The sequence below is a fragment of the Bos mutus genome, chromosome 10 (genome assembly GCF_027580195.1).
Source record: "Bos mutus isolate GX-2022 chromosome 10, NWIPB_WYAK_1.1, whole genome shotgun sequence".
NCBI classification, from domain to species: domain Eukaryota; kingdom Metazoa; phylum Chordata; class Mammalia; order Artiodactyla; family Bovidae; genus Bos; species Bos mutus.
In genome coordinates this window covers 47,042,751-47,065,934 of record NC_091626.1, presented here as the reverse complement: position 1 = coordinate 47,065,934, position 23,184 = coordinate 47,042,751, and the positions used below count along the sequence as shown (strand labels likewise).

At 39.9% G+C, this 23,184-nt stretch overlaps 1 protein-coding gene across 2 annotated transcripts in view; it reads left to right on the top strand.

The window, feature by feature from the left end:
* The window catches only part of FBN1 (fibrillin 1), a 265,235-nt gene that overhangs the window by 20,607 nt on the left and 221,444 nt on the right, over positions 1 to 23,184 (top strand). For both annotated transcript variants that reach the window (XM_070377862.1, XM_070377863.1), the window contains exons 3-4: positions 13,635 to 13,717; positions 16,397 to 16,495. In XM_070377862.1, the coding sequence (XP_070233963.1) occupies positions 13,635 to 13,717; positions 16,397 to 16,495 (182 nt within the window). The remainder of the gene's footprint in view (positions 1 to 13,634; positions 13,718 to 16,396; positions 16,496 to 23,184) is intronic.

The following is a 23,184-nucleotide window of genomic DNA, read 5'->3' as shown; positions in this document are numbered from 1 at the left end:
GTCTGAAATGCTCAAATAACCTGAGTATAAGAGCAAAGCCACCAAATAGCATTCAAAAATGACCTGTTTCCTTGCTTCATTTGGAAGCCACTCTTTCTAGAATTGGCTCGCTGAAACTTTGGTCTGTGAACTAGCCCTGGGTCCTGATTTTACATCATAGTTTCTGGGATCTTCTGCTTTGTAAAATAATGCAGGTACATTGAGAATTAGAATATCCAATCACTCCTCAGTTTTTAAGTTCCTGATTTATGGACTTAGGGATATCCCATACTGGCCCTAATGGGCTCCTGCTGGGGGTGGGGGGTGGCCTTGGGCCTGGGGCTGGGCAGCCTTCCAGCCAGGCTGCTCTCTCAGGATTGCGTGGAGTGGCCTGAGTTTAAGGTGGTTGGTGCTCACAGCTCACTGGGCAGCTGGCTGGAGCTGCAGGGACCATGGGTTTGAGTGGCCAAGTTTCCCTCTGGTTGCCTGCCGTGGAATGTGTTTTCCCATAGAAACAACATTTTAAGTCTGTGGTCAGGTTCCCAGACCAGCCTACAATAGCCCATTTAGCTGATAATGTGGCCGAGAGACTGCTATTTGACTAGCCCGGGGACCAAACCACCACCTATTAACATTGTTTCTATTGGAAAAGCCTGTCCAAGTTCTAAATACCAATATAGAAATGACATTTTGGAACCCTACCTGTTTGTCAGCTGGGAGCTGCCAGTCCTCAGAACTGGAGAGTTGAATCACTCTGCCCTCCCGGCTGCTGAAGGACACCATTCTTTCCCCTCAGCCTGATCCCATTGGCTGGCTTTCCTGTCTTTTCCTGGGGCTGCCAGGACATTCAGAAGATATTATCTCCTTGGACAGAGCTCTCTGTTTGAGAACTTCTGGGAAGTGGTGAGAATCGTGGTTTCAATCCCTTATTTCTTCTGTGGGTGGTAAAGAGGTGGGAAGGGACCAGTTGGCCGTTGGGAGTGGTGAATTCCGTAGGACCATCCTGGGCCTGCCTGTTCTGGATCACCTGTCTACTTTACTTGTTTGCATTTCAATCATTTCTAGAATTTTGCCCACCCTTTAGAAAAGTACAGTGTGGCTTTGGCTTGGGTAAATGGAGCAAATATCCCAGTCTAAGAAAATAACCACGCTCGTCTTGAACTCATGGGTAAATCCAAGGGATTGCTGGGTTCTGGGAAACAGTTCTTCCGAAGCACCATGAGTTTATGTGATACCATTGGTTAAATCCTTGTAGAGGCTGGAGAGACGCAATTATGAGGCACATTTTATTTGTTGTTTGTTTTTTATTTTTTTCCTGTTTTGAAGAAACCCCTCCTCATCCTTACAGGATTGAATAGTAATTTCAAATTCATAAACAAATACACCTCTCCCCATGTTTAGATGGGAGTTCCTTTTATACTCACAACCAGTGGTGTGATGCCAGCGGGCAAGATACAGATCCCTTGCCTTGGAGAGAAGTAGGTTTAGTGCAAGTTTACCATAACAGAAAGCTAGTCAAACCATTACCTTTAGAAGTTTGAGGGGGTCACTTGGGTGGTTTAGTGAACCGTGCAGACTTGTGTGTTCCCAGTATTGTGTAATCCACAGTTCTAGACATAGAAAGTGCCCTGTGCGGTCAGGAGGATCAGGACTTGCCACACACATCCGTGTGCTTCTGGTTTTCTTGGGTCAATGTCTGGTTTCCTAGTCCAGTGCACCCTGTGGCTTTAAATTCTCCCTCTTTTACAACTTTTTATTTTTTTTTCCAAAGTAAAGCAAAGACTTGCACATGTTCCAATTCAGGTCTCAGTTTAGTTGCTCACTCATGTCCAACTCTTTGCAGCCCCATGGACTGCAGCATGCCAGGGTTCCCTGTCCATCACCAATTCCTAGAGCTCACTCAAACTCATGTCCATTGAGTCGGTGATGCCATCCAAACATCTCATCCTCTGTCATCTCCTTCTCCTCCTGCCTTCAGTCTTTCCTAGCATCAGGGTCTTTTCCAATGAGTCAGCTCTCCGCGTCAGGTGGTTGAAGTATTGGAGTTTCAGCTTCAGTATCAGTCCTTCCAATGAACACTCAGGACTGATTTCCTTTAGGATTGACTGATTGGATCTCCTTGCAATCCAAGGGACTTTCAAGAGTCTTCTCCAACACCACAGTTCAAAAGCATCAATTCTTCAGTGCTCAGCTTTCTTTATAGTCCAATTCTCACATCCAGGCATGACTACTGGAAAAACCAAGCTTTGACTAGATGAACTTTTGTTGGCAAAGTAGTGTCTCTGCTTTTTAATATGCTGTCTAGGTTTGTCATAGCTTTTCTTCCAAGGAGCAACTTTTAATTTCATGGCTGTAGTCATGATCTGCAGTGATTTTGGAGCCCCAAAAAATTAAGTCTCTTACTGTTTCCATCATTTCTTCATCTATTTACCATGAAACGATGGGACCAGATGCCATGATCTTAGTTTTCTGAATGTCAAGTCTTAAGCCAACTTTTTCACTCTCCTCTTTCACTTTCATCAAGAGGCTCTTTAGTTCCTCTTCACTTTCTGCCACTTAGGTGGTGTCATCTGCATATATGAGGTTATTGATATTTCTCCCAGCAATCTTGATTCCAGTTTGTGCTTCATTCAGCCTGGTATTCCACATGATGTACTCTGCATATAAGTTAAATAAGCAGGGTGACAATATACAGCCTTTACATACTCCTTTCCCGATTTGGAACCAGTCTGATTTTCCATGTGCAGTTCTATCTGTTGCTTCTTGACCTGCATACAGATTTTCCAGGAGGCAGGTCAGGTGGTCTGGTATTCCCATCTCTTTAAGAACTTTCCAGTTAGTTGTGATCCACATAGTCAAAAGCTTTGGTGTAGTCTATAAAGCAGAAGTAGATGTTTTTCTGAAATTCTCTTGCTTTTTCGATGATCCAACGCATGTTGGCAATTTGATCTCTCTTTCCTCTGCCTTTTCTAAATCCAGCTTGAACATCTGCAAGTTCTCAGTTCATGTACTGTTTAAGCCTGGCTTAAAATTTTGGGGGTTACTTTGCCACCATGTGAGATGAGTGCAATTGTGTGGCAGTTTGAACATTCTTTGGCATTGCCTTTCTTTGGGTTTGGAATGAAAATTGACCTTTTCCAGTCCTGTGGCCACTGCTGAATTTTCCAAATTTGTTGGCATATTGAGTGTAGCACTTTCACAGCATCATCTTTTAGGATTTGAAATAGCTCAACTGGAATTCCATCACCTCCACTAGCTTTGTTCGTGGTGATGCTTCCTAACGTCCACTTGACTTCTCATTCCAGGATGTCTGGCTCTAGGTGAATGATCACAGCGTCATGGTTATCTGAGTCATTAAGATCTTTTTTGTATAGTTTTTCTGTGTATTCTTACCACCTCTTCTTAATATCTTCTGCTTCCATACCATTAGATCCATACCATTAGGTTAGGTCCATACCATTTCTGTCCTTATTGTGTCCATCTTTGCATGAAATATTCCTTTGGTATCGCTAATTTTCTTGAAGAGATCTCTAGTCTTTCCCATTCTGTTGTTTTCCTCTATCTCTTTGCGTTGATAACTGAGGAAGGCTTTCTTATCTCTCCTTACTATTCTTTGGAACTCTGCATTCAGGTGCTTATATCTTTCCTTTTCTCCTTTGCCTTTAGCTTCTCTTCTTTTCTCAGCTATTTGTAAGGCCCCCTCAGACACCATTTTGCCTTTTTGCATTTTTTTCCCCTTGGGGATGGTCTTGATCATTGCCTCCTGTACAATGTCTGGAACCTCCGTCCATAGTTCTTCAGGCACTCTATGAGATCTAATCCCTTGAACCTATTTGTCACTTCCACTGCATAACTGTAAGGGATTCGATTTAGGTAATACCTGAATGATTTAGTGGTTTTCCCATTTCAGTCACCTATAAAAAATTGCAACAGGATTTAAACTGGCTGCCACTGTAAAATGATCTCCCAGATTTGGGGAACTGCCTTAGCAACTGGGTTTCCTTAGCTGAGAAAGGCTGAAGGTGTGTGTGTGTGTGTGTGTGTGTGTGTGTGTGTGTTTGTCTGTGTGTGTGTGTCTGTATGTGTGTCCTTGATATGGCAACCTAAATTCTTTGGCTTTCAGGTTCTAGGGCTATTGCTTTGGATCAACACAAAATTTCCACAAAACACAACTTAGGGCATACATAAAATGAAACTGTGTAAGTCTCATCCTCTCTGTGCCACTGGTGCAAACAGATTAGGGAGGGAAAAGCCTCCATTCTAGCAGTGTAGCCAGAGGAACCTCTCCAGGCTACCTGCTGAGTTCTGTGATGCTCGTCTTTAGGAATTGACCACAAATGCTGGCCCCATCAGTGACTTTGATCAGACACAACAATCTTCCATGAGAAAGTACACTTCAAACTTTTGCTGAGTTGAGTCACCTTTGGGATTTATGGTTTTCTTTTGCTGAAGAAATAAGTAGAATCAGATATTTATATATGAGTATTTTCTGTACATTGATATTGTATTTTCTCAAAGGAAATGTATTGATCCCTGAGTTATAAACATTGATAACCTCACTGATTAGAATAAATTAATGATCAGAATATCCACAAAATGGCCAAGCCATGAAACCATTATGCATTACTATTTAACTGTCTGTAAATGTTAGTCACCCAGTTTTGTTTGACTCTTTGAAACCTCACAGACTGTAGCCTGCTAGGCTTCTCTGTCCATGGAATTGTCCAGGCAAGAATACTGGACTGGGTTGTCATGCCCTTCTCCAGGAGATCTTCCCAACCCAGGGATCAAACTCAGGTCTCCCACATTGCAGGCAGATTCTTTATTATCTGGGCTTCCCTGGTGGCTTAGAGGGTAAAGCGTCTGCCTGCAATGCGGGAGACCGGGGTTCAATCCCTGAGTCAGGAAGATCCCCTGGAGAAGGAAATGGCAACCCACTCCAGTACTCTTGCCTGGAAAATCCCATGGATGGAGGAGCCTGGGAGGCTGAAGCCCATGGGGTTGCAAAGAGTCGGACATGACTGAGCTACTTCACTTTCACTTCTTTATTATCTGAACCACTAGGGAACCCCATTTAACTGTCTATAACCATTTAAATAGGCATGGAATATTCTTCTGTTAAGTAGATTAATTTATAAGAAATAGTTCTCACTATGAGACAGTTTTCTATGTTGGCCTCATTTACAGCTGGCCTGTTTATGATACTGAAGAGATGGTATTAATCTTTGTTAATTATGATTTGTACTTACTGAGGCATTTAGTCAGTGTTCTCTTGTGTGCTTCTGAACAGACTCCAGATGTTCCTGGCATAACAAGCATTGTTTCTCTGTTTGAAGAACTGTCAGACTGGGATCAGAGGGCCTATGGGTGGGTTTCACAGATGAGAATCTGTACATAAAATTATTTAAAGTATATAATTGCAATATCACATATGTAGGTTTTTGAGAAGTATGTCTGGAATTGTGTTGGTAGGTTGAAACATGATGGGATTAATCAAGGAAAAGAGATTAGTGTTATGAGGGGAGATGGAATTATACACTAAACACAAAGGTAGAAGAGCTAGTATAAATGTGAAAGAAGAGTTTAGAGAGAGAGAGAGTGTGTGTGTGTGTGTGTATTGGGGGAGGGGGTTTGTACATGAGTGACACCTGAGTCCCTGAAGAGGAGGAGCAGAGCAGGAGTGTGGAAGTTGATGGCGCTGAAAGGTATCTGAAGCTAATAGTGAGATGTTTAACATTTTATGGTGATTAAAGGTCTATCTCTGTATCCCAGGAGAATAGAATTAGGCATGGTGAATATGAAAGATGCTTAGCAACTACTGAGAACCTACTGCATATCTCAGGAAACTCTAGACAATGCTCTGTGGTGACCTAAATGGGAAGGAAGTCCAACTGCTGTACAGTAGAAACTAACACAATATGGTAAAGCAACTGTACTCCAATAAAAAGTAATTAAAAAAAGAAGCAGCTTAGCTACATTGTCCTAGTGGAGCAGAGAGGAACTAAGAAGCCAGGAAAAAGGAATGTGATATTAGTCCAACAGTGAAACACTAGGATTTGGACAAGGGATTTACTAATGGGGTTAGAGGATTTGAGAGTAATTTCAACAGTGGGATGAAATAAAACTAGTGACCCCTCTTAGCAACTGGGAAGCATCAAGGCATAACTCAGATAGTCCCCTTCCAAGCTTACCTCGGGTGATGAGGCTAGATGCTCTTGTTCTGAGCTTCCTTAGCTCCTCAGGCAGGCCTAGACATCTGCGTTTTACCTGTCACACTGGCCTGCTATGCATACTTGTCTGTCTTCTTTCAAGAGCAAAGACTCTTATCTTAGTCACCTTTGAGGGAATGTAACAGTTTATTTATAATTGCATGGTAACAATATTATTGTTATTTTACTTTTAAATAAACTTTAAAAGTTCTAATAAATTTTAGAACAGTTTTAGATTTACAAGGAAAAAAAAAAAAAACAGGAGGATAATACCAAGAGCTCCTGTAAACCCTGGACACAAATTTCTCCGCTGTTAGCCTCCTATACTAGTTTGATACATTGAGGACAATTAACTGAACCAATATTGATACATTTTTGTTAACTAAAATCCATCTTTTATTCAGATTAATTTATTTTTTAACCGAATGTCCTTTTGAATGTTCAAAATCCCATCCAGGATGCCACACATTACATTTAGTTTTCATGTCTTCTTAGAATGTGACAGTTTCAGACTTTCCTTGTTTGTGATGACCATGACAGTTTTGAGGACTATTGGTTAGGAATTTTGTAGATCATCCCTCAATTAGGATTTCTTGGGAAATGTTTAAGGAGTAGTGAGTTATACTTCACCTTTTTGAAGGCAGAGTATCTACATAAATTATTTGGAACTTATTAGCACAAGAGACTTTGCTCTTTTCTTGCCTTTATTTATTCAATCGTGTATTTATCAATCTTGACTCATAGACATTTATTTTATACTTTGGATTATAATCCAATACTACTTTTGTTATTCTGCTACTTAAATGTTTCTAGCTTTGGCCACTGGGAGCTCTTCATTTGGCTCCTGTATCCCTGACATATGCTCATCCTTGTGAGTTCTGTTCTTTGTTTGGCAGTTACCTTCTACTTTCTATTGCCACGTGATACTCCAGACTCACCCTGTGCAATTCCTGCCCAGTCCTCGAGTCAGCCCTGTGTCCCAGGAGCCCTGGTTCCTTTTATTGGAGAATGGTATTAGAAACCATGATCTTGGTGTTAAGTATGCTTCTCTTAGTTAGTTTTATTTCTTATCTAACACAGGGCCTAACACACAATAGATTCTCACTGCATATGGTTGAATGGCTTTGCGTTTGTCTATACTCGCCTTGTAGACAAGGCAGTTATTCACATGCCTTATTGTGTGCTCAGCAGTGAATTTACTGGCTATACCAGAAGATGAGTTATGTGATCTTGGATGCCTTGTTGCTGCTGTTCTTCAGTTGCTAAGTCTTTGTGACCCTGTGGACTGCAGCACACCAGGCTTCCCTGTCCTTCATTTTCTCCTGTCTCTTGGAATTTGCTCAAACTCATGTCCATTGTATCAGTGATGCCATGCAACCATCTCATCCTCTGTCAGTTGGAGGTAGTAACAGACCATTTCATTTTAGAGGCCCTGAGAGTAGAAATCGAGAGAGAGAGAGAGAAAGAGAGAGAGAGAGAGAGAGAGAGAGAGAGAGAGAGAGAAAAGAGAAAGGAAGGAGGGAAAAGAAGTGAAGGGAGGGAAGCCTTGAGAAACAGACAGACACTAGCTTTGGAGGTGAGGATAATGGAGTTACTAATCTAACAGATGGGAGAAAGCAAGAAGAGGATAAACCTCCTTCAAACCAGAATACCAATGGTTCATCTTCCTGTTCCTTTTGAAATCATTTTCATTCAGAAGAATTGTGTGCGGTAGGTTAGAGAGGTTGGCTGACTGGCTTAAGTCTTCCAACGAGAAAGCCAGGATTGTCTGTGTCCCAGCCAGTGCTGATCCAGACAATCCAGAAATACGTCCTGGGGTCTGGAGAGCCTGGCTGATGCTTGAGGAGGCCATGGAAGCCATTTTCATTGCTGGGGTTTGAAGTTTCATTACTCGATTTGTTGTGACTGGCAGATGGGTTGGAACGGTCACATGTATTCAGATCACTGCTGTGACCTCTGCCTTCGGCTAAGAAGAGAGCCAGAATAAAATAAATAAAATAAGGGCGGGGCAGTTGCAAAGTTTACTGAAGCAATAGAGTCATTTATGAGATAGCACCGATGGTTTTTCTTTTTACCTGGATAAAATCTGTCAAAGTACTCATAAAATAATGATGTATGGTTCCACATTATATATAGCTCATTTGCATATTATAGTTTTTTCATCTCATTTTTGATAAAGTTGTAATTATTTTTAAACTCTGAAACTGGACTATTAGGAATGTCTACCTTGAGGTGTGTTACATGGGCACCTTTTGTCATGTGGTGGCATATGCTTTTGATACCTCCCCATACTTATGCTCAAGAGGACTAAATGATAACTTTTTTCTCTGAAGGTCAAAGAAGCCAGCAGGGTCCATATCATTAACCTTTCAGTTCAGTTCAGTTCAGTCGCTCAGTCGTGTCTGACTCTTTGCGACCCCATGAATCGCAGCACGCCAGGCCTCCCTGTCCATCACCAGCTCCCGGAGTTCACTCAGACTCATGTCCATCGAGTCAGTGATGCCATCCAGCCATCTCATCCTCTGTCATCCCCTTCTCCTCCTGCCCCCAATCCCTCCCAGCATCAGGGTCTTTTCCAATGAGTCAACTCTTTGCATGAGGTGGCCAAAGTACTGGAGTTTCAGCTTTAGCATCATTCCTTCCAAAGAAATCCCAGGGCTGATCTCCTTCAGGATGGACTGGTTGGATCTCCTTGCAGTCCAAGGGACTCTCAAGAGTCTTCACCAACACCACAGTTCAAAAGCATCAATTCTTTGGCGCTCAGCTTTCTTCACAGTCCAACTCTCACATCCATACATGACCACAGGAAAAACCATAGCCTTGACTAGACGAACCTTTGTTGGCAAAGTAACGTCTCTGCTTTTGAATATGCTATCTAGGTTGGTCATAACTTTCCTTCCAAGGAGTAAGCGTCTTTTAACTGGAGAAGGGAATGGCAAACCACTTCACTATTCTTGCCTTGAGAACCCCATGAACATTATCATTAGCCTTTACCTAATGCTTATTATTCTGTTTGTCCAAAGTTTTATCACTTCACAACTGAGAAACTCATGCATATAAAATAGGAGTCCCTTGAATTTGTTTTGATTACCCTGGTCTTGTCTGAAAAATACTTTGCATTTGGGATAGGAAACAGAAGGGCTATCCTGGCTATAAGACGCCAGACTCACAGAAGTGGGTTCTGGCTTAGGAATGTGGACACACTGCAGACATCTCACACAGAGGCCAATTCTTACAATGATGTGGTCAGACGTGGTAGAGCCCAGCTGTTTGCTCCATTGAGAGGGGCTTTAGCTAGCCCACACAATCTCTGAGACTGTGTCTGAACTGGATCCAAATATCCAGCCTGCCGAGGCTCACCCCTCCCCTAGAGTGACTGGAGTTGGGTTGTTGCAGGGCTAACATTCAGAGCAACTGGTAAGAAAAGTTACAAAGAGTAATTGAAAAAATGTAATGTATAGCAGTAAAGTGGAATCATATCCTTCCCACCATAAACTATTAAGAATCAGGTAAAACAGTTTATGTTTGGCTTTGGTCAGTTGATGGACATTTTTTGATATTTTTAATCTATGCCACCATTAATGCTGCTGAGCGAATATCATCTTATTACCTAAATACATCTTTGCCTTAAGACAGTGTGCTCTAAAATAAGATTTCCTGGGTTCAAATCCCCATTCTCTACTTCTAAGCTATGGGACTTTAGCTAGCTAGCTTGTTTACCCTTCCTAAGATATAGTTTCCTTACTGTTAAAATAGTAATAATGGAATTTAGCTCAGAGAGTTTCTATGAAGATGAAATAATGTGTCTTTAGCACTTGGCATATCTTTTCTCTTTGAATTTTACCTTTAATTTGCTGAATGCTACCGCCACTTGCATGGAGCTCTAACTCTGACTTTTGTTAGTGATGGGTTGGTGGGTATATCTGATGAAGTACAAAGGAAGAGGTCTGAATGCTACACTTTTATTTACACAAAAAAGTAACTTCATTAATGATTTGTCTTCTTTATTAATGATTTTTTGTGCTGAAACCTGGAGAGTAAAATCTTTTGGAATGGAAATAATCCAACATGTCTACTTTAGACTTCAAATATCTTAGTGCTTTCCAACTTAAATAAGACATTCATTTCTAGAATTAAACCTTGTGTGTGTGTGTGTGTGTGTGTGTGTAAGTAGAATAAGTACCATCCAGTTAGTTTGCAGTTCTCAAGACCAAAGTCAGCAGAGGAGAAAACTTATATCTTTCTAATACTTTGTATTCAGCCACAAGACATAGTAGGGTTTAGTGTTGTTGAAGAACAAATGGTAACAAGACAAAGCAATTGTCATTTGATGATATTTGTTGAAGTTAAATAATATATTACCTATTAAAAAGGACAAAGTTATTAAACTCCAAAAAGTCAGAGCATGAAAAGAAATCATAGTTCAACACTATATAGAATTTTAAGAAATGCAATGAAATGAAAATGTGATAATTAATGAAAGGGAACGATGAATGCTTCATTCGAATGAAGCAGGAATTACCCTGTTTATGAGATAAGAAGTTCATATGTTTAAAGTAAAAATTGTTGTTTTAAATAAAAGATGATCAAAGTATAACAGGACATATTTTTAAAATGAATAGTTATAGATGGGTATTAATTGAGGAAGCAAAAGAACTTTCTGCTTCCCCAGATCTTCATCTCCTGGGGCAACCAGTTTTAACCATTTCTGTTTTTATTTCTTTTCGTGTTTATCCTCCTGACACCATGCACTGTGTTTGTAACTCTGTGTCTACATTTAAACAGTACATATTGGCTTCTTGCGGTGAGAGATGGGGTCATAGCTCACTTGGATCTATACTTTTACTCTCTCTTCTCTTTCCCATTTTAAAAATAATTATTGAATGACTTTTAGTTATTGGTATTTAAAAAAATTAGGTTCTTAAACCTCTGTTTCCTGAATCAATTGCTTTATTTCTCTCCACGCTTTTCTTTCCAACTTGTTTCTTGATTTATGACACATGATTGTTTAAAACATTTACCTTTTGTTTTGTAACCATTGTAAATTGCAGTGTCGTCCATGTTTTGTCTATAGGTTGATTCTAAACATTGAAGGAACAATAAAGAATGTCTATTACTGTGATTTTTTAAATATCTTGGAAAGTCTTTTGAATATCTTGCTTTGTAGGACTGATTTTGTACTCTTTTTTACCTACTTTTTTTTTTTAACCCTGTTGTATGTGTTTACTCCATAAATACACTCATTCTTGTCAGACAATGTGTCTTGGTTTTTGTTTGAAAAACATAGTTACTCTGAGTACAGGACACCCTACAAAAGGCTCAGGAACTCTCTGAAGCTCTTCCAGGGTTTGGTTTGGAGTTGCATCGAATCCAGTGGAGTTGTTGGTGGGGAAGGTTTGAGGTGGTTGACTTTGGCCTGGATTGTCATTTTAGATTGAGAGAACTTTTATGAAGTTTGGGTGTTCTCCTGCCCCAGCTGTCTGTCCTATCTCTTCCTCTCACTCCCCTTTCCAAGATTATGAGTTGCCCTGGGAAGTTCTGGGCACTCCGAACTAAAGTTTAGGGCACTACTTTGTCACAGGAGGGACAGAGAATGGACAGCATTTGGCTTGGAATTCCCAGTAAAGTTTCTCTCTCTTCCATAATCTCTTATGGTTCCTTTGGCTGAATAGCTAATTTAGATCAGAAGATAATTCCACCACCATGCTGCTGCTGCTATGTGTTTTCATTTTCCTTTTCATTTATAAGCTTTCCATGTTCATTAGGAGAAGGCGATGCCACCCCACTCCAGTACTCTTGCCTGGAGAATCCCATGGGCAGAGGAGCCTGGTAGGCTGCAGTCCATGGGGTCGCTAAGAGTCGGACACGACTGAGCGACTTCACTCTCACTTTTCACTTTCATGCATTGGAGAAGGAAATGGGAACCCACTCCAGTGTTCTTGCCTGGAGAATCCCAGGGATGGGGAAGCCTGGTGGGCTGCCGTCTGTGGGGTTGCACAGAGTCGGACACGACTGAAGCGACTTAGCAGCAGCAGCAGCAGCATGTTCATTATTTCATCTGATACACACACATGTGATGTGGACACATTCCATTATCCCAATTGTAGAGAAATAAACTAAGGCTCAGAGAGTTCCCAACACCAGGCACATATTAAGCCTCTATCCAATAATTTTCTGTCTAGTGTTGGAATAGCCCTGGCTATTCTACCCTGGCTAATCTTACCCTGGCTAGGTATGTATTTGGGGCCCTCTCCTTGGCTCCTCCATCCTTCTTTCTCTTTCTAATGTCAGCATCAGTTGGTCTGAAGTATGCATTTTTCCCTATAGGATGTTCCAGGTTCTCTGGGGCTGTAAAGGGAGTTCAGGACAGGCAAAGACTTGAGCTCATTTTCCGATCCTGCATTTGGTTAAGGTGGTGAGTTTAGGGAGAATACAGGAGGGTTCTGTGCAAATATAGTGAGAATATGTGAGTATACCCCAACAGAAAATGTATTTTAGCTCTGCAATAGTTTTTAAAGGCTTATACTTATGGGACTATAGTATTTATACCAGCAAGGCTTGGGATAGCTGCTGTTTTGTGAAATCTATTGTAAAACCTTTGATCTGCCTTATCAGCCCCTCAACTTGAAGAACTGGCGTCAATGTTCAGGCCCGCAGATGTGGCAGAGTGAAATGAATGGTTTCTTCTGGGTGTCTGTGTTATATCCTCTGCCTTAGTTTCCAGTGTAAAATTTGCTAAATCTTTACCCAGTTGTTCCCTTAAAGTGTTAAATATGGATCATCTGGATTCTGAATGCTTGGCTTTGTTCTAAAACATGTGATGAACTGTCTGTAAACAAGAAATCCAGTTGACATGGACTTTATTTTCTTGTAACTGTGGGTATCAACTATGTTTCCAAACTTTTGCTAAAGAAATATTTACATGTTTTGGCTTTTTTTTTTTTTTTTCTGACTAATGTTGGAGTTTGCATTCCTATAATTCTGGTGAAAGGAAGAATGTGGTCATATTTTAGAGGGTAGATTGGCCATAGGAAAAAATACACACAACTTCAATGAGTAAAAATATAAGACCTAATATTCGGTATACTTCATGATGACTTTTCTTAACTAGATTGGTAAATACGTTGTTCAAACTAGACTCATGTAACACCATAAATTTTTATATCCATGCATTGTGATAGAACTGCATTTTGTTTCTATGGTCTTTATTTTCCTGATGCTCTGTGTACATAGGTGATATTAAGCATATCCTTATTGGTATCATTATGTTGAAATGTACCAAACTACTAAGCCAGCATTGAGTCCCATGAGCTTACTGTTCTTGTCTGCAAAGATTCATACTGTTCTAATAGCTCAGGAATTTTTTCCTTTAATTTAGTCACATATTCTTTTTTGAAAAAAAAATATGGAGTTATTATGATTGAAATTTTTTTGTTTTTATTTCAGACCCAATGTCTGTGGATCACGTTATAATGCTTACTGTTGTCCTGGATGGAAGACTTTACCTGGTGGAAATCAGTGTATTGTCCGTAAGTAATAGGCAATCTATTATTTTTCATCGTTTTCTTTTGTTTTGGTTGCATGGTGATTCTTAGTATTCTGTCCTATGTAACTACATACCATTAATATGTTTATAGCAGAGCCTTCCAGCTCAAAGATTTTCCTACTTCCTCTGAATCCAGCTTTGGAATATATTAACTCAGGCAAGCCACTGTTAATACTTTAATTCAGTGACTTCTTTTAAAATGTTTCTGAGATAGAGGGAATAGAGCCACAGGGATACTCTGATTAAGGTTTCAAGTCATTGCATCTATTATTCCTGGCTGCGTAGACTATGTCATCACTTTGATGGGGTTTTTTAAAAAAGTTTATCATTGCTGCCTTCCTTATTGTAATTTCCGTGTTGGCCACCTACAAGCCTACCCAAACCTTGTGTGTTGAATTTGGGTGATGGAGGCTAAAAGGAAACCTAACTCTTAGACAAAGAGGAGAGAAAGCAGATAGAGCATCATATGAAAATGAGTGAGAAGACTGGGGGAGGAACTCTGATGGTACCAGAGATTCCTGTATTGATTCTGCTTCTGTGGCAAAGCTCAGATTCTCATATCCCACAAATGTGTGTGACAAGTCACATGCCAGACAAGGTGGTGTTTAATGGAGATACTAAGTCAGATGAATTATGGCATTGGTCCTGCATGAACTTTTACAGTCATCACACCTGTGAAATAATTTTCAGTTTTTGGAAAAATCCATTAGTATAATAGGGAAATTTAGAGCTGAGAAGCCAGTAAGGAATCGTGTCACCCCCCTTCTCATTTGGCCAAAAATGGTCTGTGGAGAAGAAGAGATTATTTCAATCAGCATTCTCTTGGTGACCTGAAAAAGTTAATTTCCTTCCCATTTCTTGATTTTGACTTAAAAAACTTATTCATTTGACACCTTGTGGTTTATTTCAAAATCAAAGCTGACTAAGAGAGGGATGTAATGGTTTTTGGAGTTTTCTAAATGAACTTGACAACAAAACCCTTTCCCTAGTGTTCTGTGGAATCTCTGAGAAATGCTATCTTCAGGTATTCAAGTATTTGTAGAGCCTTTTGAAAGCTTATTTCTTAATAGTTTTCAATCTCCATCCTAGGGCTCTTCTGACGTTTTGATGCATTTTCTATCAAGGGCATTATTTTTGGCCTTGCATATTTCATTTACTTCATGCAAGTTTGTGCAGGAGTTTGATGGAAAGAATCAAGTCTATGAGTATAAAAGAGTAGTGACCAAATCTTGGTCTTTTTATAAGCATAAACCATTTGCCACTTGAACTTATTCTTCAGTCCAGTTAGCAGAGCATTTGGTACCAGTATGATATTAGTCTCTGGGTGGCTTGAAGATGTTAATGGCTTCCTGACTGTAGAATCAGTACTATTAAGTGGATTCACACTTCTCTTCTCAGACTGTTGATGTGGTTCACAACAGGACTAAATGTGTAGGATACAAGTTGCTCTGTAGATCAGAAGTTCTCAGCTGGCAGGATCTGAACCAGGAAGCGGTCTGAGCCAGCCATGAAATTTTTTATAAAGATTACTAAATTTTAAATATTTACAATAAAATAGGCTACCAAGAATACTGCTACAAGTTTTATATCACTAACTCTAAGTTAGTGTAAAAAACAGAATGTGTATGTGTATTAGTCGCTAAGTCATGTTTGACTCTTGTGATCCCATGGCCTGTAGCCCACCAGGCTCCTCTGTCCATGGGATTTTCCAGGCAAGAATACTGTAGTAGGTTGCCATTTCCTTCTCCAAGGGAATCTTCTAGACCCAGGAATGAAACCCAGGTCTCTTGCATCACAGGCGGATTCCTGCATGGCAGGCAGATTCTCTACCCACTGAGCTACAGAAAGCCCCATACATACATACATACATAATTATGTATATGGACTTCTTTGGTGGCTCAGTGGCAAGGAATCCTCCTGACAATGCAAGAGACACAGGAGAAGCAGGTTTGATCCCTGGGTTAGTAAGATCCCCTGGGGGAGGAAAAGAACCCACTCCAGTATTCTTGTTTGGGAAATCCCATGGACAGAGAAGGCTGGTGGGCTACAGTTCATGGGCTCACAAAGAGTTGGACACTACTTAGCTACTGAACAACATATATATTTGTGTGTATGTATATGCAGGAATATATATACAAACATACAAATATATATATATGTGTGTGTGTGTGTGTGTGTATATATATATATAGAGAGAGAGAGAGAGAGAGAGAGAGAGAGAGAGAGAGGAGGAAATGGCAACCTACTCCAGTATTCTTGCCTGGAAAATTGCATGGGCCGAGGAACCTGGCAGACTACAGCCCATGGGGTCACAAAAAGTTGGACCATGACTGAGCGACTAAACAATGCAGGATTTTTGTTTTGTTTTGTTTTCCTTTTATAGACTATCCTGGGCTTATTGACAGATTGTGAGCTGTGGAATAAGTAAAGAGAGGCTAGAGAACTACTCATACGGATAAGGGAGCTTCCCAGTTTTAGATTCTGTTTAGTCTAACAGGTTTGTTTTATACATGAATAGACCTGAAGCCTAAGGTCACACAGGTCATGATAGCAAAGTTATCAAGGAACTTGATAGTCCAAGTTTCCTCACCTGAGGATTGGGACCCTGTGAATCACCGTGCTCTGAAGCCATGTGCTAACAGACCTCTGGTTTTATTCATAGCCATTTGCCGGCATTCCTGTGGGGATGGATTTTGTTCAAGGCCAAATATGTGCACTTGCCCATCTGGTCAGATAGCTCCTTCCTGTGGCTCCAGATCCAGTGAGTATAACATGTCATTATATATAATATTATTTTATGTGGTTATGCCCTATTTTCTCCTAAATTTGCTTTTGGCTTTTCTCTTGCCTGCAATACATTTTTTTTTTTTTTTCTAGAACATCTGCCTTCTCTGCTCTGCCCAAAATACTTGGAATGGCTCTCCTCAGTCTGGCCTCCCATTTCCCTTCTTCACTTTTTATAGGGAAATTACCTGTGGGACATAGTTACTATGAATAATATAAAGATTGTGGCATCCTTCTGTGTAGGTGTCATCTTATTTATCTTTGTATCTCCAGTGTAAATACCATAAAAGATACTCAATGACATGATCATTTAATGAACATTTTTGACTCAAGGAAACTAGGCATTCTTCCTTGTGGTACTGAAGTAGGAATCTGATTAAACACTTTTTTACAACTTGAGACCCCTGCCTTTTGCAAGAGGACAATATTAGGAGTCATCATGGCAGTTTACTGGGGATGATTTATCATGAAGCACAAACATATTTTGCCTTTTAGAATTTTACCACTTTGTTCATTCCATGATGCCAAGGAAAAATCCACAGTTCATTATTCAGAGACTTTGCTGGCATATTCTGTTGTTTTTGTTTTTAACGTGGGTGCTCAGCAGTGAATTAGGGGAAATGTGGGGGTTGGGAAGGAGGTGAGTCATTAGTTGTTAAAAAACGAAGTTCAATATAAACAGCCCCTCAACATCTTGACCATTACCAAGGCAAAAATCTTAGGTTCCTTTTCCACTTCCAATTTCTGGTGAGAAAATATCTTTCCCTTACAGCATATTCTGGTTTTGACATGGTTTTGAGAGTATTATGGAATATTGGGAGCTTCCCAGGTGGTGCTAGTGACAAAGAACCCACCTGCCAATGCAGGAGATGTAAGAGATGCAGGTTCGATCCCTGGGTTGGGAAGATCCCCTGGAGAAGGGCATGGCAACCCACTCCAGTATTCTTGCCTGGAGAATCTCATGGACAGAGGAGCTTGATGAGCTATAGTCCATAGGGTCGCAGAGTCAGACACAGCTGAAGCAACGTAGCATGTATGCATGCATTGTGGAATAAGTACATTCTTTTTTGTTGATTGCTAGTAGAGACTTGAGCATGATCAAGATCCTATTACCTATTAAGTTTAACTTTGGTTCTCATTTAACTGTGGTTCTCATGAACCAACTAACAGAATGGGGCCAATAGTGCAGGGCAGCAGACCTTCTTGGTGCCCACTCACATACCTTGGCATTCATGGGTTACACAAACAATTCTGCCTTTAGAGCTCTGTAACATTTTTCTGGCCAGGGAGCATGCATGGCAAGCTGGAAAGGCTGAGGGGATTAATTAGAAGCACCTTTTAACCAGTGACAAATGGAAAGTGTTGGATTAATGCCCGTACTTCCTTGCCTCTCATTTTGCTTAACTATGAGGTATGTTATGCACTGTCTTCTAAAGTTCCCTAGTGGAGCCCGAGCTGCCCATGTAGGAACAGGCTTGAGAATATACTTCATTGGTTTCCTTCTGTTACCTGTCTCACTTTCCCAGTCTCTATACCAGTGTTTCCTGAAATTACTTCTAAAAGAAACCACTGACATTTGAGTTATTGTCTCAGAATTTGCTTCTGGTGGAAACCAAATGGAGACAGATGAGGACTAAATACAGACAGTTGTAGGTTGGGATAGAAATTCTCCTGTGGGCTGGGGCTTATTTGCTTATTGCAATGAGTATAGCATGTTCTTCTACTTTTTTTTTTTTGCTGTTTTTTTAACTTTTTATTTTGTATTGAGGTATAGCTGATTAATAATGTTGTGAGAGTTTCAAGTGAACAACAAAGGGTAGAATGTTCTTTCTTGATCTCAGCTTGGTTTTGAATGTATGTTCTCCAAGCAACAAGAGGTTAATCCCATATATCAGGAGCACTTGAGCTGGAGGAGTAGCAGGAGGCAGAGTGCTCAGCTGGCAGCACTTTGGGGAACATGCTGGATGTCTCCACCTCTATCAGGATGATGACCTCCAGGTTGCCTCTGAGGAGTGAGAGCCTCGGGTGGGGAAGGAGACTACATAGCAAGTTGGGAGTAGAACCATCCCTCAGATTGGTCCTTCAACCAGCCACTAACACACCACTCCATAAGGGGGAGAAAGTATAGTCAGGTGGCAAACTGGATATCCAGCTGGAAAGGTCTTCAATGATAGTGTGAGCTGCTAATGATTTAATCAAGTAAAAAATCACGAGATGTGAAGAAAAGAGGTTAATAAGATCAGAGGGAAAAGCCGTGGTTCTAGTACATTTCGAGCTAGTAGCGCGGTGGGAGGAGTGCAATGGTAAGGTCCTGTGGGCCAGATTAGGGTAGAGGCTGAAGTCCAAGGCTTGTGCATGCTAATCTTTGAGGAGGTTTGGGTCTGTTTGTGGTGCTTGTCCACTGGACAAAATCCAGTGGAGAGTGAAGTGAGGGGGAGGACACGGTTTCATGAGGGTTTTTGAGGCATTTGGAGCCTTTAAAATCATTGGCTTGGACTCTACCTGAACTAATAATGTCCAGACAGCTTGCACAACTAAAGCTGGCAGAATGTTTTATTAATAAGTTAAGGGTAGCTGAGGAATGATCAGAATTCATTTCTGATCTTTTAAAATGATGTTCTAGGAAACAGCTCTGCCATCCTATAGAACTTCCTGCCCATGGTGTGGTAGACAAATGTGGGTAGGTCACTTTGCTAACTCCCCTGGTAATAGAAAGATAATCTAACTCAGTGAAATGTTTGCATTCACAACTTGTGGTTCTGGTAAGAAGGAGTAAATTTAGGTCATTTTACCAATATTTCCTCTGAGAAACTGTATACTTGTTATGTGATGGAGTCAAGGAGGTCCAGGTGAGTTGTAGGACCTGGGAGGCTTTAGCCTTCTTATTTGAAAATATAAAGAATGAAAGGAAGGTTTTTCTTTCAGGTTGTTTCCAACTTGTGTCCTGTGACTGTTAAAATAGGAAATGATCTCTTAGTGACCTGAATGAGAGATTGCATTTCCAGAAAGTCCAAACTGCCAGCCAGCAATTCCTTTGGACACCAGGAAGTCATGGCTTCCGTTAACCTATTGGGAGTCTTGCCACCAGTCGTTGAGGCACCAGGGCAAAAAGAGGATTGGCTAGACAGGCTCAGAACAGTGGGTTTTCTGGACTTTAATTCTAGGTATATTAGGACTGCTCTCTACTCTCTCAGTCTCTGAGGCCAGAGATGGATCCTGAGCAATTCTAATTCTCATAAAGACCTGTCATGGGTGATTCATGAATTTTCTCACACTCTCCTTAAATATATATATAAGTACAATAGATAAGTAAAATAGATAAAGTATATAAAATAGATATCTAAAATAAATAATATAGATATATAAATATAATAATTATCTTTTTAAATAGTATACAGTATATTATTATAAAAGGTGTTCCCTAAATTTCATATTTTAGAATTTTGAGTTGAGTTTATGCTCATTATATTTTATTCTTTATGCTTCTTAAAAGGATTAAAAAAATTAAACTTACTAGTTTGAGTTAATGGTAGATTCACATTCAATTGTAAGACGTACTTCCTAGCCATCCTGGGTGTCTTTTACCCAGTTTTCCTCATGTTAATGTCTTGTGATACTATAATACAACCAGGTTATTGACATAGATACAGTCAAGCTACAGAATGTTGCCATCACCACCAGGATTCTTCATGTTTCTCTCATTATCTGTTTCCTCCTACATCCTCCTTAACCCTGGCAACCACTAATCTGTTCTCCGTTTCTATAATTTTGTCATTTCAAGAATGTTATATAGATGGAATCACATAGTATATAACCTTTGGGAATTGTCTTTTTTCACTCAGCATAATTCTCTGGGAATTCATCCTTTTGTGGTTGTTTTGTGTATCAGTACTTTGTTCCCTTTTATTGATGAATTTACACGCTATGAATGTAAGGTTTGTATAGCCATTCACCCATCGAAAGATATCTGGGTTACTTCTAGTTTTTGGTTATTCAAACAAAGCTGCTATGAACATTTATGTACAGGTTTTTGTGTGAATGTAAGTCTATTTCTTTGGGATAAATGCCCAGAAATGCAATTGCTGGGTTATATGGTAGTTATATATTTAGCTTTTCTAGAAACAGCCAGCTGTTTTTGGAGTGGCTGTACCATTTTACATTCTCACCAGCAATGTATGAATGACCCAGTTTCTTTGCATTATCACCAGCTATCAGGGTTGCTGCTGTTTTCAATTCTAGCTGTTCTGATGGGTATGTGGTAATTACATCACTGTAATTTTAATTTGCGTTTTTTCCTACTGGCTTCTAATGTTTATTATTTTTTTCCTGTGCTTATTTGTCACCTGCATATATCTTCTTGAGTGAACTGTTGTCTCTTCACGTCTTTTGCCTTGATTCTAATTGGATTCTTTTCTAATTTAGTGTTTTGAGAGTTCTATGTGTACTTTAAATCCTAGCCCTTAATCAGCTATGTAATTTGCAGACGTTTTCTCTCACTCTATAGCTTCCTTTTCATCTTCTAACAGAGCAAAAGTTTTAAAATATGTTTGAGTCCAATTTATCAATTTTTTCTTTAATGGAAAATAATTGTGCTTTTGATCTCAAGTCTAGGAACTCTTTGCTGAGCTATAGATCCTGAAGATTTTCTCTAGTTTTTTTTTTTTTTTTTTCCCTAAATGTTACATTTACATTGAGGTCTAGGTGTAGTTGATACCTGTGAATGTCTGATTCCTCCAGCCCACTTATTGGGTTGGCCAAAAAGTTCATTTGGGTTTTTCCATAGGATGTTTTTGGCCAACCTAATATTTCCAAAAAGGCTGTCCTTCATCAGTAGAATTACTTTTTAAGTTTTATCAAAAAAATCAGTTGGGTATATTTGTATACATCTACTTTTGGTGTCTCTATTTTATTCCATTGATCTGTCTGTCCTTTCTCCAGTATCGTACAGTCTTGATTACTGCAGCTTATGGTAAGTTTTCAAAACTGAGTAGACTAATTCCTCCCACTTAATTATTCTTTTTCAAAATTGTTATTCTAGTTCCTTTGCTTTTCCATATAAATTTTAGATTCATCTTGTCTATATATACAGAAAAATATTCTCTAGGAATTCGATAGAACTGCTTTAAATCTGTATGTCAGTTTGGAGAGGATTGACATCTTTACTGTTTGGAACCACTTTTAGTTTGGATAAGATTTTATCATTTTTAATTCATTTCAGTTTACTTAGAATTTGGGGTACTTGTACTCCCAACCCGAATCCAAGCTTAAAGGATGTAAGAAGCCCAGGGGAACAATTGTAGAGCAGTGGGTTAGCAAGTTTGAGCAAGTATGGTGCAACCATTGCTGAAAATGTAAGTATGAGCATACTCAGAGGATGGGAAGGTAGCACTGTAGCTGGTCTGGAAGAAGTGACCTTGGAAAGGTTTTTCAGGAAAGCGTGGGTTTTATGTGAACAGAGAGAAGAAGCTTGGGTGGAATCTGCTCAGATTTGTCCGTAGAAACAATTGAACTCTTTGCTTTCTAGTTACCTGTCTGTGGAAGTGCCTTCATCACTGCTATCATATAACTTGTCTTTCTTTGTATCTTTTTCAGCTCTGCTAGGTTTTTTGTTTTGTTTTGACATACCTTAGTGAAGTTGCTCTACTAATTGGTGTGTCTTTAGGCACCACAGACTATGCACTTAAAATGTCATTGCTTCTCCCAGTGAAAATCATTTTTGTCCTGCAGTGGTTCTGGCTGCCCCTATGGACTGTTTTCTCAGGTTTTGAGTCCAGAAGTTAGTCTAGCTGTTTGTCTTGTACTTTTCCAAGGGCTTAAATTAAAATCATATGTTACCATACAGATGCTTATTTGCAAATGGCTCCCAGTGTTCTTTCTGCCCCTTGTGCCTGCCAAGATAATGGAAGAATTTTAGGATCATTCCCAACCTAATGCATCCCAAAGAAAACCATTACCTGAGGTGTGTAGACCTAGCCCTGCATCTCTGCTGTTCCAGTAGTGTGTTCACTTTGCTCTCTTTGGGCTGATTGTTCTTAAGAATTAACTTGTGCTGGGCTATAATCTAAAGAAAGTTTCTTCTGCTCTTTCCGATGCCTGGCAAATGGAGGGCATTCCGTAAATATTTGTTGAATGACTGAAATGACTGACCTCTACTGGAACATATAAAATTCGTTTGGGACTCTCTATGGATAAGGGTTAATGGCAACATTTTCGTTAGTTCTAGGATGTTGAACCTTACTTGAAACCCTTTGAGGCTTTCCACCCATCTTGGAGGAGAAGTTCTCCTTGGAGCTAAATGTATGTGGCAGCCACAGACCTGTGCACAGGCATTTGAACTCCCCTAGTACTTTTAGTTTCTGGTAAAGTCTTAACGCTGATTGAGTTTAAGAATATATTCTAACTTGAGGTGTTTAGAGCATCCTATGAGTTCAAATGGAGCCCTTATTTTTCATTTGGCTTTTTCTAGAGAAATAGAACTTGGTCTCCTAATTGCCACATATCTGGAATTTTTTGTCACCTTAGAGTAAATTTAGAATTTGCCAATGGCAGGACTCAATCACAAATAAAACCAGTTTGTATACTCTCTAAACTATAGTGAAACTTCGTATCTTGTTCCTTTATTTCCCACAGAAATCCTGAATGAGTGCTCCTTCCATTAAGGAAATA